The 22,249-nt window shown below is 42.5% G+C and overlaps 1 protein-coding gene across 3 annotated transcripts in view; it reads left to right on the top strand.

The window, feature by feature from the left end:
• Poc1b (POC1 centriolar protein B) overlaps positions 1-21,522 on the top strand; it is a 96,984-nt gene extending 75,462 nt beyond the window's left edge. The window contains exons 11-12 of one of the 3 annotated variants that reach the window (XM_023716320.1): positions 16,492-16,710; positions 20,095-21,522. In XM_023716320.1, coding sequence (XP_023572088.1) covers positions 16,492-16,710; positions 20,095-20,196 — 321 coding nt within the window. In that variant the 3' untranslated portion in view covers positions 20,197-21,522. Of the gene's footprint in view, positions 1-16,491; positions 16,711-20,094 lie in introns of those variants that run through there. The other 2 variants (XR_002821321.1, XM_023716325.1) reach the window with 2 other exon arrangements.
• Positions 21,523-22,249: the final 727 nt, after the last annotated feature.

Below are 22,249 nucleotides of genomic sequence, written 5' to 3'. Positions count from 1 at the left end.
CAAAATAAGGGATAAAATCACGTGCAGCTTTCTTACACACAAAAATATATAGAGGTAAAATGCATTGTCTATTAAACAGAGTATTATCATCATCTTACTTTGAGTTATTTGTGATGAAGTATTTATTACTGCTGCTCTACTCTTAAGCCATTTAAGAATGCTATTCTTAGCAGGACGGGTGGTACATTCCTATAATTCTATAAGTCTGGACACTGAGGCAGATCATTATAAGTTTTTTGTTGTTGTTGTTGTTGTTTTGGTTTTTTGGGGGGTTTTTTTGTTTTTTTTTTTTGTTTGTTTGTTTGTTTGTTTGTTTTTTGGGGTTTTTTTTGCAGTACTGGGGATTGAACTCAGGACCTTTTACTTGCCAGGCAAGTGCTTATTCTACAAAGCTATCTCCCCAGCCCTTGTTATGAGTTTGAGACCAGCCTAGGCTACAAAGTGAGCTCAAGGCCAGCCTGAACTGCATTGTAAGACCGTGTCTCAAAAAGACAAAAATGAGAAAAAAAAAATCTATCTCTGAATATCTTAATGAGAGATTGAGTAGTGATTTTTTTTTTTTTTTTTTTTTTTGAGGTTATGAGCAGGATATATTGAGTGAAGGAAAGCTCCCGTCCCGAGAGAGGGACAGGAGGAGGAGCCGAGCGGGTAGTTCCCTGTGATTTTTTACTTTACATAAATTCATCATATATTTTATGAGTTGCTTAAAATTTATTTAGTATGGCTCATTCGTTTATTTATTGAACTTCAACTTGCCTTTAGAGAGTTTATTATTTACTTTGAGAAACAACATATGGATAGGAAAAAGAAATAATTTGGAATGTAATGAATAAAGAAATACCTTTAATTCAGGAAGTTTTACTAATTGCTCTTGTACGCCTTACACAGGATGTACTTAGCATGTTTGTCAGCTGTGTGAAAGAAGGTGAGATCTGGCTTCTGTCTTCTAACAGGATGCAGTTTTGAATTACATGGGAAAGAAGAAGCCATTGTATGATACTATGATGATAGGTAATTTAATATAAGCCATAGATGTTCACCTGTAGTCTTATCACAGCCCTATAATGTAGCTCAGCATTAGTGGTGTTACACACATAAGGAAGGCTTGGAGAGGTTGTACAGGTAAAGCAGAGCAGAAAGTCATGTAATTTAGTGTCCTGTTTATATAACCACCACATTACACAATAACACAGATAGCAAAAATTAATAACCGCCATAAGAAGGAAAACTGAATTATTAAGAGTGAGGAGGAGGGGCAGATGGCATCTATTTAGAGAAGACAAAGAAAGACTGTTGTTTTGCAAATGCACATTAAATCAAGTCATATAATACATGCTTTGCATACAGAGTCCACATAGAAGCCTTTCACTGTCTGGTTTTAAAGTTATTTAATGAATAAGAAATACAAGAATGATTCTCATTGCCTAGCTATGAATAAACATTATGATTATTCTATAAAAACAGAGTTATCATTAAACCTACTAGGATATTCACATTTTGCCAAATAATAAATATAATAAATATTTGTCCTTTTAAAGACTATCTCTGTAGCTTGCTGGGTTTTGAATATATCTTTGTTAAATGAATAAATTTGTGCCTTAACATCCCCTCATCACAGTTTTAGACACAATAAGAAAGCTGCAGCCTTACAGATTAAAAAAAAGTAAGACGCCCACAAAAAAACATCCTTTAACTCAGAGAATAAGGGAGCCTGGCCAGTATTTTTTTTTAAACGTATTATAGGTAATGCTTCTGATTCTGTTTTAACTTTATGTGTCATAAAAAATGGAGATAATTATTCGAGGGCATAGTTTGAATTGTGCGTTGACCTTCTGACGCATGATGTAGTACATTGTCAGGATTCACAAGTGGTGGTGGTTATGTGTGTGCTTTATAGCATGGGTATCAAAATTGAAATGATACAGAGCCTGTGCAAGAGGCCTCCATGTGAGGACAAGCATAAATATGAAGTGGTCAGTGGGATTTGGAATACCGTGTTTATAGACAGGCTCACTTTCGCACTTTCATTTCATTTCTCTTCAGATCTACAAATTTGAAGTAGTCTCATTTTCAGCAGAGGAAGATTTTTAATGAAGCTTTAAAAATTAATTATAAAGGTTAATACAGGCAAAGACCAAAAGTAATCAGATAGTTATTTGAGGATTGAAGACTCATTAGGTCTAAGCAGTATTATCACAAGGAGAAACACAAAAAAATGTGTTGGGCCATGTAAATAGACCCACACCAGTGTGGGGAGGCGCTGTATGGAAGACTTGGCTTTGTAGATCTGTGAAGATGAAGGGCCAGCCAAATAGCTCAGTGGATTAAAGCACCTGCAAGCGGGCACAGGGGCTAGGAGTTCCATCACCAGGCCTGCCGTGCTGGCCCTGCCCCCTGGAGACCCTTCCCTAAAATGCCCCCCCCCAGAAAAAAATCAGTAATCGCTGAATCCACAAACGTTTCTGTAGAATAGTTAGCCATATGAAAAACTGAAATGCGGTTCTCTTTCGTTAATCACAATTAGTACTAGATGAGCTAGAAAGCTAATGTGAAAACAATACTTGAAAGCCTCTAAAAGAAAACAGAAGAATATATTTTATTTATGTATTCTGCATAGATAAGGATATCTAATAAAAACAAAATACACAATTCATAAAGGAAATATTTGGTACATTTAGTTACATTACAGATAACTTTTGGAAATCAGAAAAACAGAGTAAAAGTGAAGACCAGCCACAGAATAGAAAATGTATCATACATGCAAAGAACAAAGTATCATATCCAGAATAGAGAACTATTATATATAAATTATGAAAATCAAGAAATAGGCCAACTGAAAAGTGGTCAAGGATTTAAGTAGATTTTGCTTAGACAATCCTCAATACCCATATAAAATATGCCAAGGGTACCAGTAATTAAAAAATAGACAATGAAATTAAAACCATGAGAAATGGTTTTCTGCCTGTAATTTTGGAAGACTATAGTGTGTCTAACAGTCAAGCATTGAGAAACTTCTGCTGTTAGAGACAAAAGTTGATTCCACCATTTTGAATAGCATCTGATTCAGAACCATGACTTCGTTATTCCACTCTTGAGAAAATCTCATACTTGGACGCAGGAGCACTCTCTGTAGCAGTCATTGCCATGGAATAGTAGGAGGGATACATAAACTGTGGATAGTTAGTGGAAAACCATTCAGCACTACAAGTAAGGAAGCTCAATGACATCCATCACCATGGGTAAGTTTAGCAGTGTTGCTTAACAGGACCTACCAAAGGTTCCAATATAATACCATCTTGTGTAAAGCTTTAACACAGCAAAAAAACAACACTACTGCTTAGGAATGTCCGCATGTATAAGGAGGGTAAAGGGGTATGACTTATAGAACGATAGAAACCAGAGTTGGCACGCTGGTATTTTTTAAAGGGGAAAGCAAAGAATACAGGCCAGAGAAGGGTGCACTTTATTTCTTCAGCTGAAGGAAGAAGGATGCTTTGTATATACCTTTCATTGGATTTCTAACAGCGTGCTTGGAGCTTTTGAAAAGTCAGTTGTTGTGCATTAGGTAAACAGACAAGGATTACTGGCATTCAGAAACTGTAGTGTGGCGGAAAGGTTGCCTTTCTTACTCGTGTGTTTCACTTGATTGCTGCTGTGTGTGCAGAAAGTGGGCGGCTTTCTGGAAGGTCAGTAGAGGGCAGGAGGGAAAGATTCTGAGACAGGGTCTCACTTTGTACTTCAGGCCAGCCTTGAACTCACTGCATAGCATATGCTGGCCTAGAACTCACAGTGATCCTCCCGCCTCAGCCTCTTGAGTGCTGTGGTTACCTCGCCTACCCTTCAGATGGCTTTTTTGAGGCATGGTATATGTAAAGCTGAATCAAATATGGCTTTCCAAGTCAAACTCCCCGTTTTTCCAGGAGGTAATACCTACTTGAGTATAAATTATTTTTAAATGTCATTTTATAATATAAGACAGATACCGACCTTATAATTTAGCTTCTCACACACATGCACAGAGACATTTTTATTTTAATTTAATTATTTTATTCTTTATTGTGCTCAGTCCCACACCTGGGTCCCTCCAGAGACCTCTGTAACACAGAGTGAGGGCTCTTTCTGCCCCAGCTGATCTTTGTGGAATGCTATCTCAGACAGATAAAGAGGACAGCTGCCTACTCTGTGGTCCTTGGAAGTGCAATAAGGTTGACCAAAAAACATAATAATAATTTTATTTTCCCTTTTGAATTTACAGGAAGGTTTGTTGGTGTGCTATTTGCCCATAATATTGAAAACATGAGTGTACCTGCATCCATCTTAGTTCAGGACTCTCTAGGGAATACCTTGTCCCTTCTCTGTCCCAACCTGTCCCCTCCCCACCCTCTGCAGTTGCTGTCAGCACTTTCGTCATTAAGGTTTGCCTCGTAGGTAAGGACTGTGGGAGATAGATCTTCCTTTAAAGAATTGATAGCTTAAGTTTTCTTAATCACATAATAAGGGGGATATTTTTGTATGTTTGTCCTAGTTGCATGGTACCCATTCATGACTTTGTGATTAATTTTCTTTTTTTGTGGAACCAGGGATTGAACTCAGGCCCTTGCGCTTGCCAGGGAAGTGCTTATTCCACTAAGCCATCTCCCTGGCCCCTCAAGAATTAATTTTCTATAGAAATGAGATGCAGATTAAAGATAATCTTAACAGTAAGTTTGTGGCTTCAGCTGTCTTTTCCAAGAGGACTAAGTTTATCTTTTGAATATTTTAATTGATAGTACCATTGCTGTGGTTTTTTGGTTTTTTTGTTTGGTGGTACCAGGGATCAAACTCAGGACCTTGCCAAACAAGCGCTTATTCTACTGAGCTATCTCCCCAGCCCCAGCAATGAGATTTTAAAGACTTATATTAAAAATGATATTTCAGTAGCCGGCAAGATAGCTCTAAGCACCTGCTTAGACAAGCTTAGGCAAAAGCACAGGGACTGCAGTTCAATCCCTGGCACCGCATACCACCTATGGGGCTGGGGAGGGACAAACAAGACTTTTCAGCTCTAAATTTAGTTTTGGAGACAAAATTTCATATATTTTCTGATTTTATCCTAGAAATGCTTTTAAATCAATCAGACTTGATCAGACTGTTCTTTCAAGAATACATAATACACTATGCATGTATGAAAGAATTGATGCAGTTATCTCCTTTAGAATCAACATCCTAAATTTCTAAAAATTCCAGAAATCGAAGATGAATTCTGTGTTGTGATCCTGTGTCAACCGCACTGGGGACACTGTAGCTCTTTCTTCTGTTCCCTGGTTGGTCTGTCAAGAGCCATCCATTGAATTCAAAAACAAATTAAAAATGCCTTCGAGATTTGCATATAAGGTTTAAATGGAGGGTTTGATTTTTCATCTTCAAACTGAATTTCCAAATTTAAAATCTATTTCTCATCTCTTCTTCCCTCTCCCTATCTTTTATTTTTCCTTCGTTTTTTCTGAGATAAGAGGCCTCACTATGTAGCCTAGGTTGGCCCTGAACTCACTATGTAGCCCAGCCTGGTATCAAACTCAGAGTGATCCTTGTGCCTCTGGTTCCCTAACATTGGGATTGTATGCACACATTAGCACACTCAGTGGAAATTTCTTTTTCTTTTTTTTTTTTTTTTTTTTGTGGCTGGCTCAGCTGGCCCTAGGGGCAGGGCTGGCATCCCTACTGCAACACAACTCTTGACCTCAGGGGGAGAAAACCATGTAGACAGCAACATTCAGTCACTTCTGAAAAACCAAATATCTTTTTTTTTTATCATTATATTTTTTTTCAAAGTTTTATTGATAAACAGCAATGAGACAGTTTAAAATCAAATCGGAAGTACAGTTTGTACAGTTTCAACAAATAATACACTGCATATATTCTTCTTAGTGGTTAATTGCTGTACAAGATGCGGACTTGTGATCCTATTTACAAACACCATTAGAACAAATCATTCTGTTCATTAAGAGAATGCAACTATATATCTATCCCAACCTCTTTGAATACACAGATACAAAATGGACATTCATCAGTATACCCCATTTTTTCTAAAAAAAAAAAAAAAAAGAAAAAAGAAAAAGAAAAACCAAATATCCTCTCTGTCCGTATTCTCAGATGAGCTCAGTGACCCTCTGAATCCTTTGTGCTGATTGTAGACTCAGTTTAAAGCCTCCTACTCTTTTTCTGTCCTACTTGGACAATTCATCAGCCCCAGAAGGTGTCTCCCACGCACCAGGCATCCTGCCTCCTCATTGCCCACGCCTGGCTCTTTTCCTCACCTGGAAGTGTATGGCCCATCACAGCGACACTCTTGTTCCATTCATCTGATGTCCAGAAGAATTGCAACCTGTGTTGAGTCTGTTGCTCTGCCTACTCCACCTACACCTCAGGAGCTGGATTTGGATGCTGATGTTCGATCCTTTGTTGACCTCTGACCAAAGCGTGCGCCATTAAAACAACTTCAGTCTTCCTTCCTGCATCCTCAGGAAAGATGTGTCTCTCCTCTTTCCACTTGATCTGTACCCATTGAGAGGATGACGAGCCTCAGGTTGTGTGAGGGTCCCATAAAGGTCAGCAGACTGGCAAAGCACTTCTGGTTTACGTGAGGAAGTATGGGACCCATGCCGAATGGTGCTACCAGAAAAGGTGAGCAGCACAAGTGTGGGTGTCCATCCAGCAAGGTGTTTGTAGATGGGCTAAAATTATATAAAGACCACAGAAAGATGCTGGACAGAAAGCCAAATCCTACCGAGTAGAAAAATTGAGAAAATACAGGAAAAAATGAAACTTATATGCAACTTTCTTAAAACATTGGTAAATTTTTTTTAAGGAGCTAAAATGGACTAGACAGCTATTCTGACTTACACCCCAAGTTTATACAGAGCCTCAGGGGTCCTCAGCCACTCCCACCCCAGCACACTGGTCTAGCGTTTCTGCCCTCACTGTTTTGTGTTACCTGTGCCTTCTTTCTGCTTGTTGTTTTCCACCAGCACACCATGTGTGATGTATTTTAGGGGGCCTGGGAGATCACTCAGTAGAATAAGTGCTTGCCTAGCAAGCACAAAGGCCTGAGTTCAATCCCTGGTTCCACCAAAAAATAAATAAAAACAGAGCCTTGGGCCCTTCGTCCTACTCCGGCCCCTCCTTGCTCTGCGTCCTTCCACTGCAGGTCTCTCTTGCGAGAGCAGCTAATACCCACTCGCCTCACCGCCTCACCTCCGCGCTTCCCAGCTCATGGGAACTCAGCTGCTGTCTCCCCCGTGTCAGGGTCACAGGCCTGAGACTCCTGTGCAGCTCTCAGTAGCACTGACCACGCCCACTTCCTCTTCCTGGTGGCCCTTCAACCCGAGGCCACTTCTCTTGTCCACTCAGGTCTTTGCAGCTCTTATTTGGCTCCTTGAGTGATCACAGACCTGTAGATACAGAGATCTTCATACCAGAACCTCCCAAGTGTACAGCTCCATCCCTAGCCTCGCCACAGAATCCAGAGTCATCCACTTGCAATTACAGTAGGGACTTTTCTCCTTTGGAAATTTAATAGGGACCTCAAACTTAAGAGAATAAATGTCCAGTATTTACTTTCTAACCTTTTTCCATTAAAAATTATGAGTGTGGTTATAGTTAGCAGCTTACCCCATAATACCTGTTTTGGACATCTGACCTCCAGCATTATAAGATAATAAGTTTGCGTTGTTTTAAATCATTAATTTTATAGTAATTTGTTATAGCAAAAAAAGAAAGCAATACATTCTCATCTCTGTCACCTAGGATTTTGCCTAGCATAGGTACTAAATAAAAGTTTTTTGTCAACAAATACTATGTCTTCATTATCTTAGATCCCATGTAGAGATTATTGGAGTTTCTAGTCTGTGTTCTAAATATTGTCAATAAGAATAGATCCTTTCTTTGAGAAGTGGCATTGCTTTAGTTTTTGATTAGGCAAAAGATTCTGTGGGGGTGGGGGGACGGAGGGGGAGAGACAGACAGACAGACAGACAGACAGGCAGGCAGGCAAATATATCAGAAAATGTCAGGAATAGAAGAAGCAAAAGGACTTTCAGTTAAATTTCCTGATCTGATGCTTGCATTTTTCTGGTACTCACTCTGGCCAGTGAGCAGTCCAAGTCTATTTCAGAGTAGTCAGTAAAGGAAATTTACTTTGGCTAGAAGTTTAAAGACCACTTTTGGCTAGATTTTTCTGCCTCTTAATCTGTTTTACTCTCCACCTGCAGAATAAAACCAAAATTAAATAAAATCAAAACTAAAAATGTGAAAAAAAATCTTGTTCTGTGTATCAAAGATGTATCTGAAGTTCAGACCACTGATTATCTTAACAAGTGAAATGCCTTTTACTTTCACGTTTGTCAGAAAAAGTCTTCATGCCCTCCCACTGGAAGCCATCAAATGAGCTTTTCATGGCTAAAGCTCAAGAAGTGATTTGCAGTTGGGTAATGGATGTGTGCATCGCTCCCTCAATGCCTCTAAGGAGGCATTCGGGCCAGTGATTTCCAGGAAAGAACAGCACTGGCCTAACCTGCGGCTTATCCTGCCATCCACATACTGTCACATTATTAATGCTTTTTGTGCCAGGTAGCTTGGCTGATGCAGGTCAGCTGAATTCATCTCGACAGCCTGTGTCTCGTGCTTCATGCTAGACACCTGAGAAAAAGTTGGTCCTGAGGGGGTGTCATAATGTCCTGGGAATACAGGCGTGTTCTGTACATCACGGGCAACTCAAACTCCATGGATGGCAGAGTCTGACAGGAATGAGGTGACGCCAGTGAGCCAGCCACAGCTAGGGGGGTTGAGAAGGGTAGAAAGAGGAGAGAAGGAAGGGAGGCACATATATGTGTGAACTTTTGTGAATCACCACAGCATCTTGAATGTCCCTATGTTAATTATATGAATAATAATAGCTTTCAATGTGTGGATGTTCTCTTTGTAGCAAATTTTATTAGTATATGTTTGCCCAAAGTGTATAATAAATATGTTCATAGTGAGGAAGAGGCATATTTATTGATTGATTGATTGATTGATTGATTGAAGAGGTGCATTTAGATGTTTCATCTTATCCTAGTCCCTTTCCCTTCCCCTCCACCCATCCCCCATCTACCCATTTCCCCATCTGTGTTTCCTATTATGTATATTTATTGGAGGAAGGTAATGTAAGAGAAACTGTTTAATCTTCTGCATCTGGTGTTTTTCACTTAGCATTATGGTCTCAAGGTGCATCCACTTTCCTACAAATAACTCAAATGTATCCTCCTTTATGGCTGAGTAGTACACCACTTGCTGTGTGTATATGCCATATTTTTCTTTATCTGTTCATCTGTTGACACACACTAGGCCACGTGCAAGGTTTAGCTATGGTGGGCTGAGCTGCTCTCTACACGGGAATGAACGTATCACTGTAGTATTATGTCTCTAAGTTGGAGACAGCCAGGAAAGGTAGAGCTGGGTCACATAGAATTTCTGGTTTTAGTTTTTTGAGGAATCTTCCTGCTGACTTCCATAGTGGTTGTAGCAGTTTGCATTCCCACTAGCGACAAGGGTTCCTTCGCCCTCACATCCTTGGTGGGCAGCATGCTGATTTTTGAGTTCTTGATGTTGGCCATCTTCCAAGAGTGAGATGGGATCTTGGTGTTATTCTGACTTGCATTTCTCAAATGGCCAAAGATGCTGAGCAGTTTTTCATACCCTCCTTATTTGGTATCTATCCATTTCAGTTGCCCATTTTTTTATTTGATCTTTTATTTTTGGGTGTGTCTGGTTTTTGTTGTTATTAACTTGTTCTAGATGTTGGTCCTCTGGCCAAAGAGTAGATGGCGAAGAAATGTTCCCGTTCTGCTAGCTGTGTCTTCCCTTGGTTGTTTCCTTTGATTTGCAGAAGACTTTCAATTTGATACAGTCCTATGTGTTGGTTGTTGGTATTATTTCCCGTGCAACTGGAGTTCTTTTCCAAAAGCCCTTCCTATACCTATGTCTTCAGGAGTGTTACTATTTTATCTTCTGGCATACTCATTAGGTTTCTCTATCTAGAGGCATTTTAATTTGATTTTTTTATTTTTTTTTATTTTTTATTTATTTTTTTATTTTTTTATTTTTCAACAAATAATACACTGCATATATTCTTCTTAGGGGTTAATTGCTGTACAAGATGCAGACTTGTGATCCTATTTACAAACACCATTAGAACAAATCATTCTATTCATTAACAGAATGTAACTATATATCTATCCCAACCACTTTGAATACACAGATACAAAATGGACATTCATAGTTATACCCCATTTTTTCTAAGTTCCGTTATTGAATATCATAGGTGTGTAAACTCAGCAAAATATTCTAAAAGAGTCCAGTAGCCCATAATAGCATTGGGTCTTCTGTTTAACTGGCAATGTCAGAAATTATTGACCTGAGTCCCCCACAGCTCAACTTAACAGCATGGCTTTATTTCTTATAATTTCGTCTTCATACTTTTCTGCTGGATGGTTAAGACCAAGATAAAGCAGGACCTATGCAACAAGAGTTGTAGCTTTTTGGTCTGAGAAGGTCAGTGAAATGCCCTCAGGATTTGTCCTGAGATCCTGTACCTCAGATTGTAGAACCTTTATCAGTGCAGCCATGTGGATGAGTCACGGCCAATGCTTGGCCAATGTGCTCTCTGAAAACATTTATTTATTTATTTATTTTGTGTGTGTGTGTGTGGCGCCAGCTCAGCCCACCAGGGGGCGGGGCTGGCTGGCATGTGGTGCTGGGGGATCGAACCGCGGTCCCTGTGCTTTGCCACGCTTGTTCCAAGTAGGCGCTTTAGACCACTGAGCCATCTCACCAGCCCTTAATTTGATTTTAATACCAGCTGAGAGGTGTGTGCCTAGCTTCATTCTTCTGCATGTGGACAACCAGTTTTCCCAGCGCAGTGTGTTAAAGAGACTGCCTTTCCTCTAGTGCATGTTTCTGGCCCTTTGTGGAAGGTGTGGTGGCTAAAGGTGCCTGGGGTCATCTCTGCATCCTCGCAGTTCTAGTCCGTTGATTAACGTGTGTTTCTGTGCTAGGAGGATGTTGTTTTGATCACTGTGGCTTTGTACTGGGATTTGAAATCCAGGACTGTAGTGCCTTCTGCTGTGCTCTTGTTCTTCAGGATTGCTTTGGCTATAGATGCGTGACTCCTGGTTATGATAGTGACCAGTTAATTTCCTAATAGACATGTTTGGTGCTACCAGAAAATTCACATTTTTATTGATGCATTAAAAGAATTCATTCTTGTTTAACAAGATATGTCAAGTGCTGTGCCATGATTATCACACATGTTGTTCGCATGCTAAGCTGTCTCCCTGCCCCTGTATATATGTATAGTTACTATGTGCTGACTATGTTTTTAAAAAAGAAATGAATTCTCTATTGTGACAATTAAGGATTTGTGGATTAAAATTAATCCTGGTATTTAAAGAACTGGTTAAGAGTGGTTTATCTGCCACATGTGACTTTCAGAGTTCTTTGCTGACTGATATCAGTCAAACCTGAATTTTTGCTCTATTGTATTTGTTCAGATGAAAGTGGTACTTTTACCCTGTGAAGATAAGGATTTCTTAGCCACGTAGACTTTTCCTGTGCCCTTGATGAGGCCGCATTCCCTGTATTTGAGACGGTGATCACGGGTGCACCCAGGGAGGACACAGGACCGTGGCTGCCCTAAGCTGCTTCCAGGCAGAGTAGTTCTGGGGAGAATTTTGAGCTTTGTGGGGGAAGGTGCCGTAGCTGGTGTTCTCTTTGCTGTAACACTAGTGTGACCACAGGAGGTATTTGCTCCCTAACCAAACCCATGCATGTATTTCCCTTCCACACTGTTCTTTGAGCATGAGCAGCAAAGGAAGAGATGAAAAAGGGATGAGGCACGATTAGTTCCTTTGTGACCTCCCAGAGCACTTGCCCTCCTGCAGCCCAGCAGCCACCAGTCTGCTCCTGTTTCTTGCTTACCCAGCAGTGCCAGCCCCGTCCCAGGCGCCGTGGAGGACGTAGGCCCTGCCCTGCCTCACTCTCTCCACCCCTTGGGAGGAGGCATCATGCTGAACTCGCACTTGGCCTTGATGATTGTTTAGTATGATGTGGGAGTGCAGGAAGTATTGACTGGAAAGTGAACTGAGCAGCGGGTAGCATAGACTCATTAGCTAGACTTCTGTTAGCCTAGAATCTTGCACATCAGTTTTTGTTTTTCATTTTAAAAGTAAATGCATTGAAACTTCCCTAAGCTGTCCCTCACTCTTCCTGCTGCAAACAAAATGCAAAGGCAGGTTCATTAGTGGGACAGAATCCATCAACACACAGACGCTAACACTTTTGAGAGATGGAAAAGCAGGTATGTGTTGCAGGATGACAGTCTGGTAGGTTTTTTCTCTCATTGCATTCTATTCCATTTGTTTTATTCATCTCTATATGTCATGTGTGATGTATTCGTTTTCTAGTCCCAGACAAGAAAATGATTATTAAGGCCATATGTACTATATACGGGAGCTTTTTTACTTCTTAGATTGCCATCAGCCCTCGCCTACACCCCCATTTTCTTACTGTCCTTTCTTCACCAGCCACCCTGACTGCAAACCTCAAGTGCAATGAGTGCTTTGTTATTTCTGTTAGGACCTTTTTCCATGAACAACTGGAAGTTATTACAGTAAAATACTAATATTTGGGGCCATGTGTGTACATTCCTAAGTATATTGGAGAGAGAGAAGACAGACAGGTTGAACCCAGGGAACACTGAGCTGTATATACCCATCCTTTTTTTACTTTGAGACAGGGTCTGACTAAGTTGTCCAGGCTGGCCTGGAACTGGCATTCCTCCTGCCTCAGCCTCCCAAGGATGTGTACCTAAACCAAAACTAACTGTCGTGGCTACAAAGAACATGGTTTCCATCTGTGAGAATAGTAGTAAAATTTGCATGTAAGTGGTTGACATTGTCAAAGACTTTCAAGGTCCTGCTAAAGACCAGACATGGTACAGGCTCCGAGCATGCCGTGGTGAGAAGAGAAGCTGTGTGCAGTCCACTGGGGGAGACACACAGCAGACAAACAGCAGGTGCATAAACACAGACTCTGCCCGGCTACAGAAGAAAACACTAGTATGCTAGCTACTCTCGGTCCTGTTTTGGGAGTGCAGTACAGGATTCCTTCTCTGAAAATGTCACAGTGAGGTGCAGTGTGGCGATGGACTCAGCTGCGGAGGTTTAGCAAGACACGGTCAGTGTCAGCAGGGCAGGAGCAGTGAGGACAGGAGAGCCTGCCCTGCACGCAGGACCGTTATTTGGTGTGTGTGTGTGAGGACCATGTATTTGGTGTTAAGGGCGGTTGTTCGTGAGTGTGCATGTACTGACCTGCAGACGTGAGGCAGTTGATGATGTCCAAAGGGCCCTGTGACCATGAAACGGGCCCCAGTGGGTCTCACGTGTCCATGCGCAGCACGCACTGCGCTCACTCCAGGGAGCTGGGACAGTGAAAGGGGCTGGATGCTGTCCTCCGTGGCCCGGCATGCAGTGCGCAGGTAGGAGGTGGGTCGCAGGGCCTCAGTGTAACCAGTGAATGGCATCAAGAGTTGTTCGTAGTGCCTGTTCTTTCATCAAGCAGAGCCAGGAGGTTTTCTTCCAGACAGTTTCTGTGTGATCCTGCCTTTTCTCTGCTAGGTGGAGTAGAGCAATTCAGAGTCGGGCAGCACAGCGGAAGTGCTTCTCCTTCAGGTACTGTGGCCGCTCACCGTTTCACCATTCGACTACCACAGACTCGCTGCTTTGCAGCTTTTCAAAAAATATTAACCTACATTATTGATCATGGATTTTTCGCTATGTCTTGGGATTTTGTAGTACCATACAGTATACATTTGTTGTTAAAATTACATAGGCTTGCACATTTAGAAAACGGTTAAGAGACACTGGGCATGAGGTGCGCGCCTGTAATCCCAGCACTTGGGAGGCTGAAAACAGGACAGTCACTGTGAGTCCGATCTGTGTAGTGAGGCCTGAAGACCCTGTGCTAAATACACTAAAAAAGGAGAGAAAAAGAAAATGGTTAAGAACATTAGACATTTTTAAAAGTGTGGGAAAGGTTTACAAGAGCATGGGAAGGGTTTATAAAGCCTTAAAATATATATAAATACTAAAATAAATATAATTATTGTGGGGGTGACAGGAACGTAACCGCAGTAAGTGAGGGGCCACTGTATCTTGTCTGGCGCATCCCAGAGGTGGGAAATTTAGGGGTGTAGCGCACAGCTCCTCCAAGACCAGATGACTTGCCAAGACAAATGCAATTGGTTAGAAATGAGAAAACAAAGTTATGAAAAAAATATAGAAGCTCGTAAGTGTCTGCAAGAGAAAGGTAGATTAAGTTCCCGCACAGCTGGCGGCTGCAGAGCGTCCCAGAGAGCGGAGTCTCACTGGTGTTGCCAGCTGTGTCCTGAGCACTTAGATTGGGGCCGCCACAGGGCGAGGGCAGCTGCAGAAGCTGAAGGGGAGCCCCGAGGGGCAGGCTAAACATACATGAAAATAAACTTGGGGGCCGGGGAGACGGCTCAGCGGAATATGCGCTTCCCTGGCAAGCGCAACGGCCTGAGTTCAATCCCCGGTTCCGAAGAAAAAAGAAAATAAACTTGGATTAAGAGTAGTGTGGTTGGGGCTGGGGAGATAGCTCAGTAGAAGTGCTTGCCTGGCAAGTGCAGGGTCCTGATACCGAGGAGAAAAAAAAAAAAATAGTGGTGTGGGGCCAGGGTGCAGTGCGGTGGTGGAGCAGTTGCCTGGCGTGTGTGCCCTCTGGGTTCTGTTCTTTTTTCCCAAGAAGAGTACGAGTAGACGTTGAGGTTGTTCTCTTTACATCTAAACAAATGGCCCGCTGCTAAGACTGCGCAGAAAGGAACCTGAAAGTTTTCATCTTCCTAAAAGATGGCAAAGAGGAGGACTGCAGAAAACAGAGCCTTTGATCCTGGCGTTTCAGTATGTGGAATACCTTGTGTTGTGTAACCATCAACACTATTTTAAGAACCTTACTGTCATTCCAAACAGAAACTTTGCACCCATTAAGCAACAACTCTCCATTATCCTGCTTCCCTTCCTGCCGCTCCTAGAATGCTCTACTCTGATTGCCAGCCCTGTGGATTTCCCTGTGCGGGGAACCTCATGTGCCTGAAATTACAGAGTTCATTCTTCTGAGTCTGGCTAATTTCTCTTAGCATAATCTTTACAAGGTTTATCCATGCTGTTTTTATCATAATTCTATTCTTTGTGGCAGAATAATATCCATCAACAGTTTATGCATTTTTTATACATTTACCTATGAATAATACTTGGGTTGTTCTTATCTGGGCTGTTGTGAGTAATGGCAAGTTTGAAGATTGAACGAATATTTGTTTTAGTCTCTGTCCTCGTTTCTTTTCGTTATATGTTTACAGTGGAATTACTAGGTCATATGGTAATGTTTTAACTAATTAAGTTTATTGATGTATTTTAGATAGACATAGTGATCACCATAGGAAGAGTATACATTAGTACATGATACACCTTCTTTTTCTGTTTCCCTCTACTTCCTCCAACCCCTTGTCGTCTCCATACTGACAAAAGCTTTACATCTGGGTTACTTTTCTCTCGTTGGCTGGGACAAAGTATCTGACGCCCAGAATTAAGCAAAGAAAGGTTTATTTAGCTCACAGTTAGTGGAGGTTTCAGGCCATATACTCAGCTGGCTCCACAGTAGAGTGGCACATGGCAGAGGGCAGCAGTTCGTGGCAGTGGAAAACAGCAAGAGCCAAAAGGGAGGGGCAGCAGCCTCTCGAGACAGGCAAGCCATCTCCCTCCCTCACACCGCGTTCATGCTATCCGCACCAGGGCAGGTGTAGAGCACACACCCATAATCCCAACACTGGAGTGCGAATTAATCACAACTCTAGAAGCTGCCCCAGTGCCTGCATGAGACTTTGGGGGGACACCTAGACACAAACCATACAGTTTGTTCCCACTTTTTCCTTCTCTTCTCATTTTTTGCTTTTCCTTTTCTTCCTTTTGATTTTGTGAGGAGCTGCCGAGCTGTTTTTGTGGCACCTGTAGCACTTTTTAATATTTCCACAGGCAATGCATTGAGTGTCAATTTTGCTACATTTTTCCAAAACTGGTTACTTTCTACTTTTTGGGTAGTAGTTATTTTAATGAAGGTGTTTGGTTTTAATTAAGAATTAAACAATCTCAATGGCAGGACACCTGATTCCTCAGACAGATGTATAAAATATATATTTCAGTGAAAAGGAAAATCATAGATTTTCTCATTTCGCTATTAGCTTTGTTCTCTTTTTATATTTTTAGTTTACATAATTTATTATAGTTGAGGATAAATAAGTACAAGTTTAGAATTTTTAGAGACAGAATATTTAAAATTTTTACATATATATCATTTGAAAGTTTGGAAAACATGAGTCTTCCTATCTTTTCTGTGATGTTAAAGACAGCGGAAACCACTGTTAGAACTGTGCCAGTCAAGGGTGAAGAGAGCTGTGGCTACTTCTTGAACCCCTCCTTAACATCACCAGAATGTTTACCAGCAGCTGTGAAAAAGAGAACAGACGACACGAGCGACCTGCCCTCTGAGAGTCAGAGAAGCATCCCACTCGCCGTGACAGATGCCCTGGAGCATATCATGGAGCAGCTCCATGTTCTGACTCAGGTGGGTCGCCACACTCTGGCTCGGGAGAAGAAGCGCAGCGCCGTCCTGGCTTAGCAGGCTGCAAAGACGACGGGCGGGGCAGTCTTCTTCACCAGCTGGCAGTCATAGAACAAGGCGTGCAGGGCCGAGCTGCTCTGAGCTAGATCCTGGGGAGAGGCTCGGAGACCATGCGCACATGTGGGCTGCGCATGTGTGGGCTGCACACTCTCACACGCGCATACACACACTGTTCTGTCTCCTCACCTGGGCCCCGAAAGGCAAGGTGGACAATGAAGAACGGTAGTGGGACTTAGTGCCATAAATACAGTATTTGGTTTTAGGCAATGATGTTTTGCCATTAGAATTTGTGACATAGTACTTTGAGATTAAGCCACTCCTGAATAAACATTTAGAACTGTAAGAAAAGTGTATTAGAAGTAAACATTTCAGATTAGTGTAAATCCTGACAATGTTAAGTTTCTTAAGTTTTTCACTAGTCCAAAAAGATTCTGATGGTCCAAAATATACAACTTTTCTCATTCCAAAGCTTGTGTTGATACAGTTTCTTCCAGAGGTGAAGGATTAGTATTCTGCTTTTAGAATCTTAACCAGTCCTCTGAAGCAATTTACCTTCACAAAGAAGGAAAAAGTTAATAGAGCATCTTAAATAATGTATCAAAAGCTTCCGGCTCTTGGTCAGGAGATACAGATGTAATGCAAGGAAAGCTGTCTGTTGAAGTGGACACAGAACAGCTTTCTCTTCCAGCTCTGCTGACTCCATGTCCTTTGGCGTCTTCTGTGGATCCTCTGCAGCATTTGGGGAGCAGACATCATCACAGTTATGTACAAGAGAGGCTCACGGGTAACCAGAGAGGCAGTTATTCATCCAGAATAAGTCTTTGGAGCTGAGCCAGCTCCTCCGCAGAAGCACCTGCCTGGGTCCCCAGCACTGGCTGTGCATTGTACCTCTAGGGCTGCTGAAGAGCGTGTCTCTGCCCAGGTCTTGCCCTGACCCTGACGTCAGCCATTGTGTGATTCTGTTTTACATCCACTGTGGAGACCCACTAGTTAAATGAGTATTTTTGTCTCGTGGATATCATCTTAGGACTTTTGAAATCAAGAGATACATTCATAGTTTTGGAGTCTGACAGACGATAAGAAAGACCCAAGTGGGGCTGGGGAGATGGCTCAGTGGAATAAGCGCTTCCCGGGCAAACGCAAGGGCCTGAGTTCAATCCCCAGTTCCGCAAAAGAAAAAAAGAAATGATAGCAGGTATTATCTGCATCCCTGTTATTTTTAATTAGTCATTGATACTGTCTATGTAATAAAAGGCAGAAACTTTCAAATAATGGTAAACTGATACCTGATAAACTTGTAACCTTCAGAATATTGATGGAGTCATTTCATCGTCTTAAAATTTGTTGACTAATGTAATGAAGCATTTTTCTTCACCTTCCTATGCGAACTCTGCCACTATGTAACCAAGGAATAGATAAGAGAACTGTCTCTTGTTTACCAGTTCTCCCAATGATTAAATTGTTAATGATAGAATTATATTCTCATTTGCATTCCCTGGGAATTAATAAATGTAGGCACTGAGTTGTTAACATACTAAAAGGAAAATGATCAAACATTAATGTGCCCTATAATGAAAAAATAGACCACCATCTATAGCAGTTGTGGTGAACCTACAGCACATGTGCCACAGTGGGCTGTTTGTATCATTGAAAGCTCTAGGAGATTCGCCATTACTAACCTCTAATCTTAGCAGGAATTTACACTGGCCAAGCCTTTTATCCCCGCTGCCAGAATGTACAGAGGATGGCAGAATTCCACTAGTAGTGTTCTACTTCCAGACCAGTGGAAACTTTACAGGGCAGATGGCTAGAGTCTTCAACAGACAAACAGTCAAGAAAAGAAAGAAAGAGAAGGCTGGGAGTATAGCTCAGTGGTATAGCACCTGCATAGCACACAGGAGGCTCTGGTTTCAATCCAGTAACACACACAAAAAAAAAAAAGAAGAAGAAGAAGAAGGAAAAAGCAAAAACAAAAGGAGGAAGGAGAGAGGGATTACGTACAGATTAAAAAACATACCAGGTTTTAAAGACAGAAAAAATAAATCAGTGTCTTGCAGTGAGTATGTGAGAAATGAAACTATAAAGAGATACTAGAAAGTGGTCAAAAAGTCAGGAGAAGGGCTATTGTGAGGTAAAGAAGGTGAGGTGATTAGAGGAGACACAGGGAAAGTGCTCTGAGGTATCTGGCAAGGTTGTAGTTATTGGGTATTACTTTTGTTATGTGAAATGACCCCCAGAGCTCATGGTATGGAAGCCTTGATTGCCCATGGATGGGTTAGCATCACTAGGTCATCCGGGGTCTCGGTTCATTAGTGGATTCATCCACTGATGGAAACAGGAGGAAGGTCCAGGTGACAGGAGTGCCTCAGGCTCCAGCTTTCTCCCTGGGCTACTCAGAGGGAGCAGCTTTCCTGTCCCATTGCCTTCCAAGGAGCTGTTTCTACCTTGCCTCAGACCTAAGGGCAGATGAGTCAGCTGACCAAGGTTGATACCTCTGGACTCTGAGCCTGAATTAATCTTTCCTCTGCCAGGTTGGTTTTTTTCAGCTGTTTGGTCACACTGATTTAGTTGTCATTGGGTGATGATAGCTGTATGTGTTTCTCTTATGAGAATTCATTAAGTGACACATGTATTTTGTGTGGCTTCCTGATGTATGCCTTGTTTTATATGATTTTTTAAATAAAAGACATAAAAGACAGACAGCATTGCAGTCAGTTTAAAAAAGTAGGATTTTCTCAGCTTGACACACATGTGTATGTATATGTCCAAGTGAGTCCATGCAGCCATATCCAAGCAGAGTTAGAAGACACAATCCATGGAGTCCTCCCTCCCCAGCACTACTGTTGTCCTCTTGGTGAGGGACCTGAGAGCAGTCAGTTATCCATCGGCTGGGTGCCTTAGGTCCTGCTCTCCCTGGACTGGACTGTGACAGAAATACCAGCAGTGGCATTCTAATAGCGCCCCTGCCACTCCTCCACACGTCACCATGTAGCCTGTGACACTGCTCAGACAGCCGTGTGTAGGGTCTTCCCTGGACTCATGAGGGCCTCCAAAGATGAGGGCCTCACGGTGGTCTCTGCAGCGGCCTGATCTCTTACTTCTTTTTCCTCCTCATCTTCAGTTTTTTTCTCTTCCTCAGCACCCTCGATGGTGCTATGTCCTGTGGTTGAGCCCAGCAGAAAACAAGTTGGGGGCTCGTTTCTGAGCCCCACCTTGGCAGAAGGTTACCATGCCAGTTCTAGAAGGGATCACCTGTGCAGAGCATTATGGTCGTCCTCCCCCAACCCTGGGTTTCCAGGCTTGATTCTGTTGTCCTCCTCTTTGCAGACTGTTTCAATTTTGGAGCAGCGACTGACTTTGACAGAGGATAAGCTGAAAGATTGCCTAGAAAACCAGAGAAAGCTTTTCGGTGCTGTCCGGAGGAGTTGAATGGGGAGGAGTGAGTGGAGGCACCATGAGGAGTCAGAGGCGCGTCCTCGGGAAGGCGATGCAGGCTGCGCTCCCACAGACCCTGTCAGGACACGTCCTCCCCGGAGCATCAGAGCCCAAGGCCGAAGAGCCGAACTTAAGGACAATGTCAGCATGTGACTCAGTGTCAGCGACTCGCTTAAGTCCCCAGCTATGACCGCAGTAATAAACTGGTAAGCATCCAAGTGCCTCTGCATTTCCCCCCATATTATTTTAAATGTCAGTTTCCTTTGTAGTCAAACCTGCCAGAAAAGTAACCAAATCTCTGTATCTCATTGTTCGGGCACTCCAGATGTACATGCTCAGGCACTTTCTTAATTAACGTCTCTTTAGTGAGCACACTCTTGGAGAGCGGTGATTCGCTTGCTTCCAAAACAGCACCCTAAGTGTGGAGAATGATTCTACTGATCTGACTCCTCTTTCTTTCAGCTCAAAAAAAAAAAAAAAAAAAAAAGCTTTTCAAAGCTCTTACTAACGCTCTGAAAAGATGATCTAATAAAAATTTCCAGGCCAAGGATTTCCACAGCAGAAATGCACTTATTTTAATTAGCGACAGGTACGTACAGAGCATGGGGCCGTGCGCCTTTGCTTAGCTTGTGTCTGCAGGGTCCGTCCAGCAGCCAAGCAGCCCCGTGTCACAGGCGTGTGCAGTGAGCGGGTCACGCCGAGCCTGTGCCGCAGCCCACCTTGGTCACACTGCAGCACCAGGGCAGTGCAACAGCTGCGTACACGTGTGTCCACACTTCAGAAATGCTGTGCAGGGTGACCTGGGCAGCTGAGTAAGGCACGCTTTGAAAAAGGACATTTGCATCACCTATATTTTTAATGAATTATGACTTGAAACAAGATGAAAATGAGGCAGGCATTCTAGAAGATCTTGGTTGCAAATTAAGGCTGTGTTTTATCTTAAAACTGAGATGAAAGTTCAAAAAGCAGGAAAATTGTTGCTTCCTTTTCCATTTATCTGTCAAGAACAAAGGTGAGAAAGCTAGATTTAGGATCTCTAGTGAATGCTGTATTTTAGAAAATAAGAAAAAGTAAAGTCCTATTTATGTGGGATTCAGTATTGAGAAATTTTTTCTCAAAGCAGTTTCAACTGTACCTGTGAGTGGCTTTTCTTACTGTCACACTGGATGTTGTAAGTGCATTTTATATCACATTAAATGGGATCTTCTAGATGTTTTCAAGAGTTGACAAAAACTGAATGGCATTATATTTTTAAAACCTCACCGAGAAGAAATGTCATGACAACTTTTTTATATTTCAAACAATAAAGATACTTTTCCTTTAAAAACAGAAGTGCTTCCTTTTCTTTTCAAAGCGTGGGAACGCGAAGCTGCTTAGCAGCGGGCTCTCAGCACAGCGTACCTGAGGATCTCCTCGGCTGTGCCCTTCTCCGGCCTCCTCCGGGCGGGCGGGCCGTGACTCACGAGTCTCCCTTGTGAAGCTGGAGCTCACAGGTGATGGCACTGCTTCTGGCCTCAAGTCCAGCCTCAGCCGCATGTTACAGCCTGATGTTGCTTTCACCACCATCCCAGAACTGTGTAAGCGATAAAGGTAATAGTGATAGAAGCGCTGGGAAGAGCATCTTAACTTTAAAAGGATTATTTATAATTTCCCTTCTTTTTTCTTTTTAACTCTTGAGCAGTCTCCTTGGTTTTGTCAGATCCCAGCCCCTCTTGAACATGCAGCCACCTGACCTCCTGACTGGTGTATTACATAGGTCTCTCCCACCACGGCCAGGCTGAGCCCCACCCGCTGCAACCACCAGCGTCACCAGCAGCTCCTTCCTCAGCTCCTCCTCTCAGGCACATGGCCACCTTCCATTCCAACTGCCGAAGCCCAACACTTGGCATGCTCCTGTTTTCCTTTTTGTTTTGAGACAGGGTCTCACTGTATGGTTCAGGCTGGCCTTGAGCGTATTGTGTCACCCAGCTGGCCTCCAGCTCAACAATTCTGCGCCAGCCTCACCAGTGCTGGGATTACAGGCGTGCGCTACCACGCCCTGCACTTG

This window comes from Octodon degus, unplaced genomic scaffold (assembly GCF_000260255.1).
Source record: "Octodon degus isolate 3935 unplaced genomic scaffold, OctDeg1.0 scaffold00004, whole genome shotgun sequence".
Lineage (NCBI taxonomy): Eukaryota > Metazoa > Chordata > Mammalia > Rodentia > Octodontidae > Octodon > Octodon degus.
Note: the sequence above shows the minus strand (reverse complement) of the source record. Positions and strands in the feature narration are given on the sequence as shown.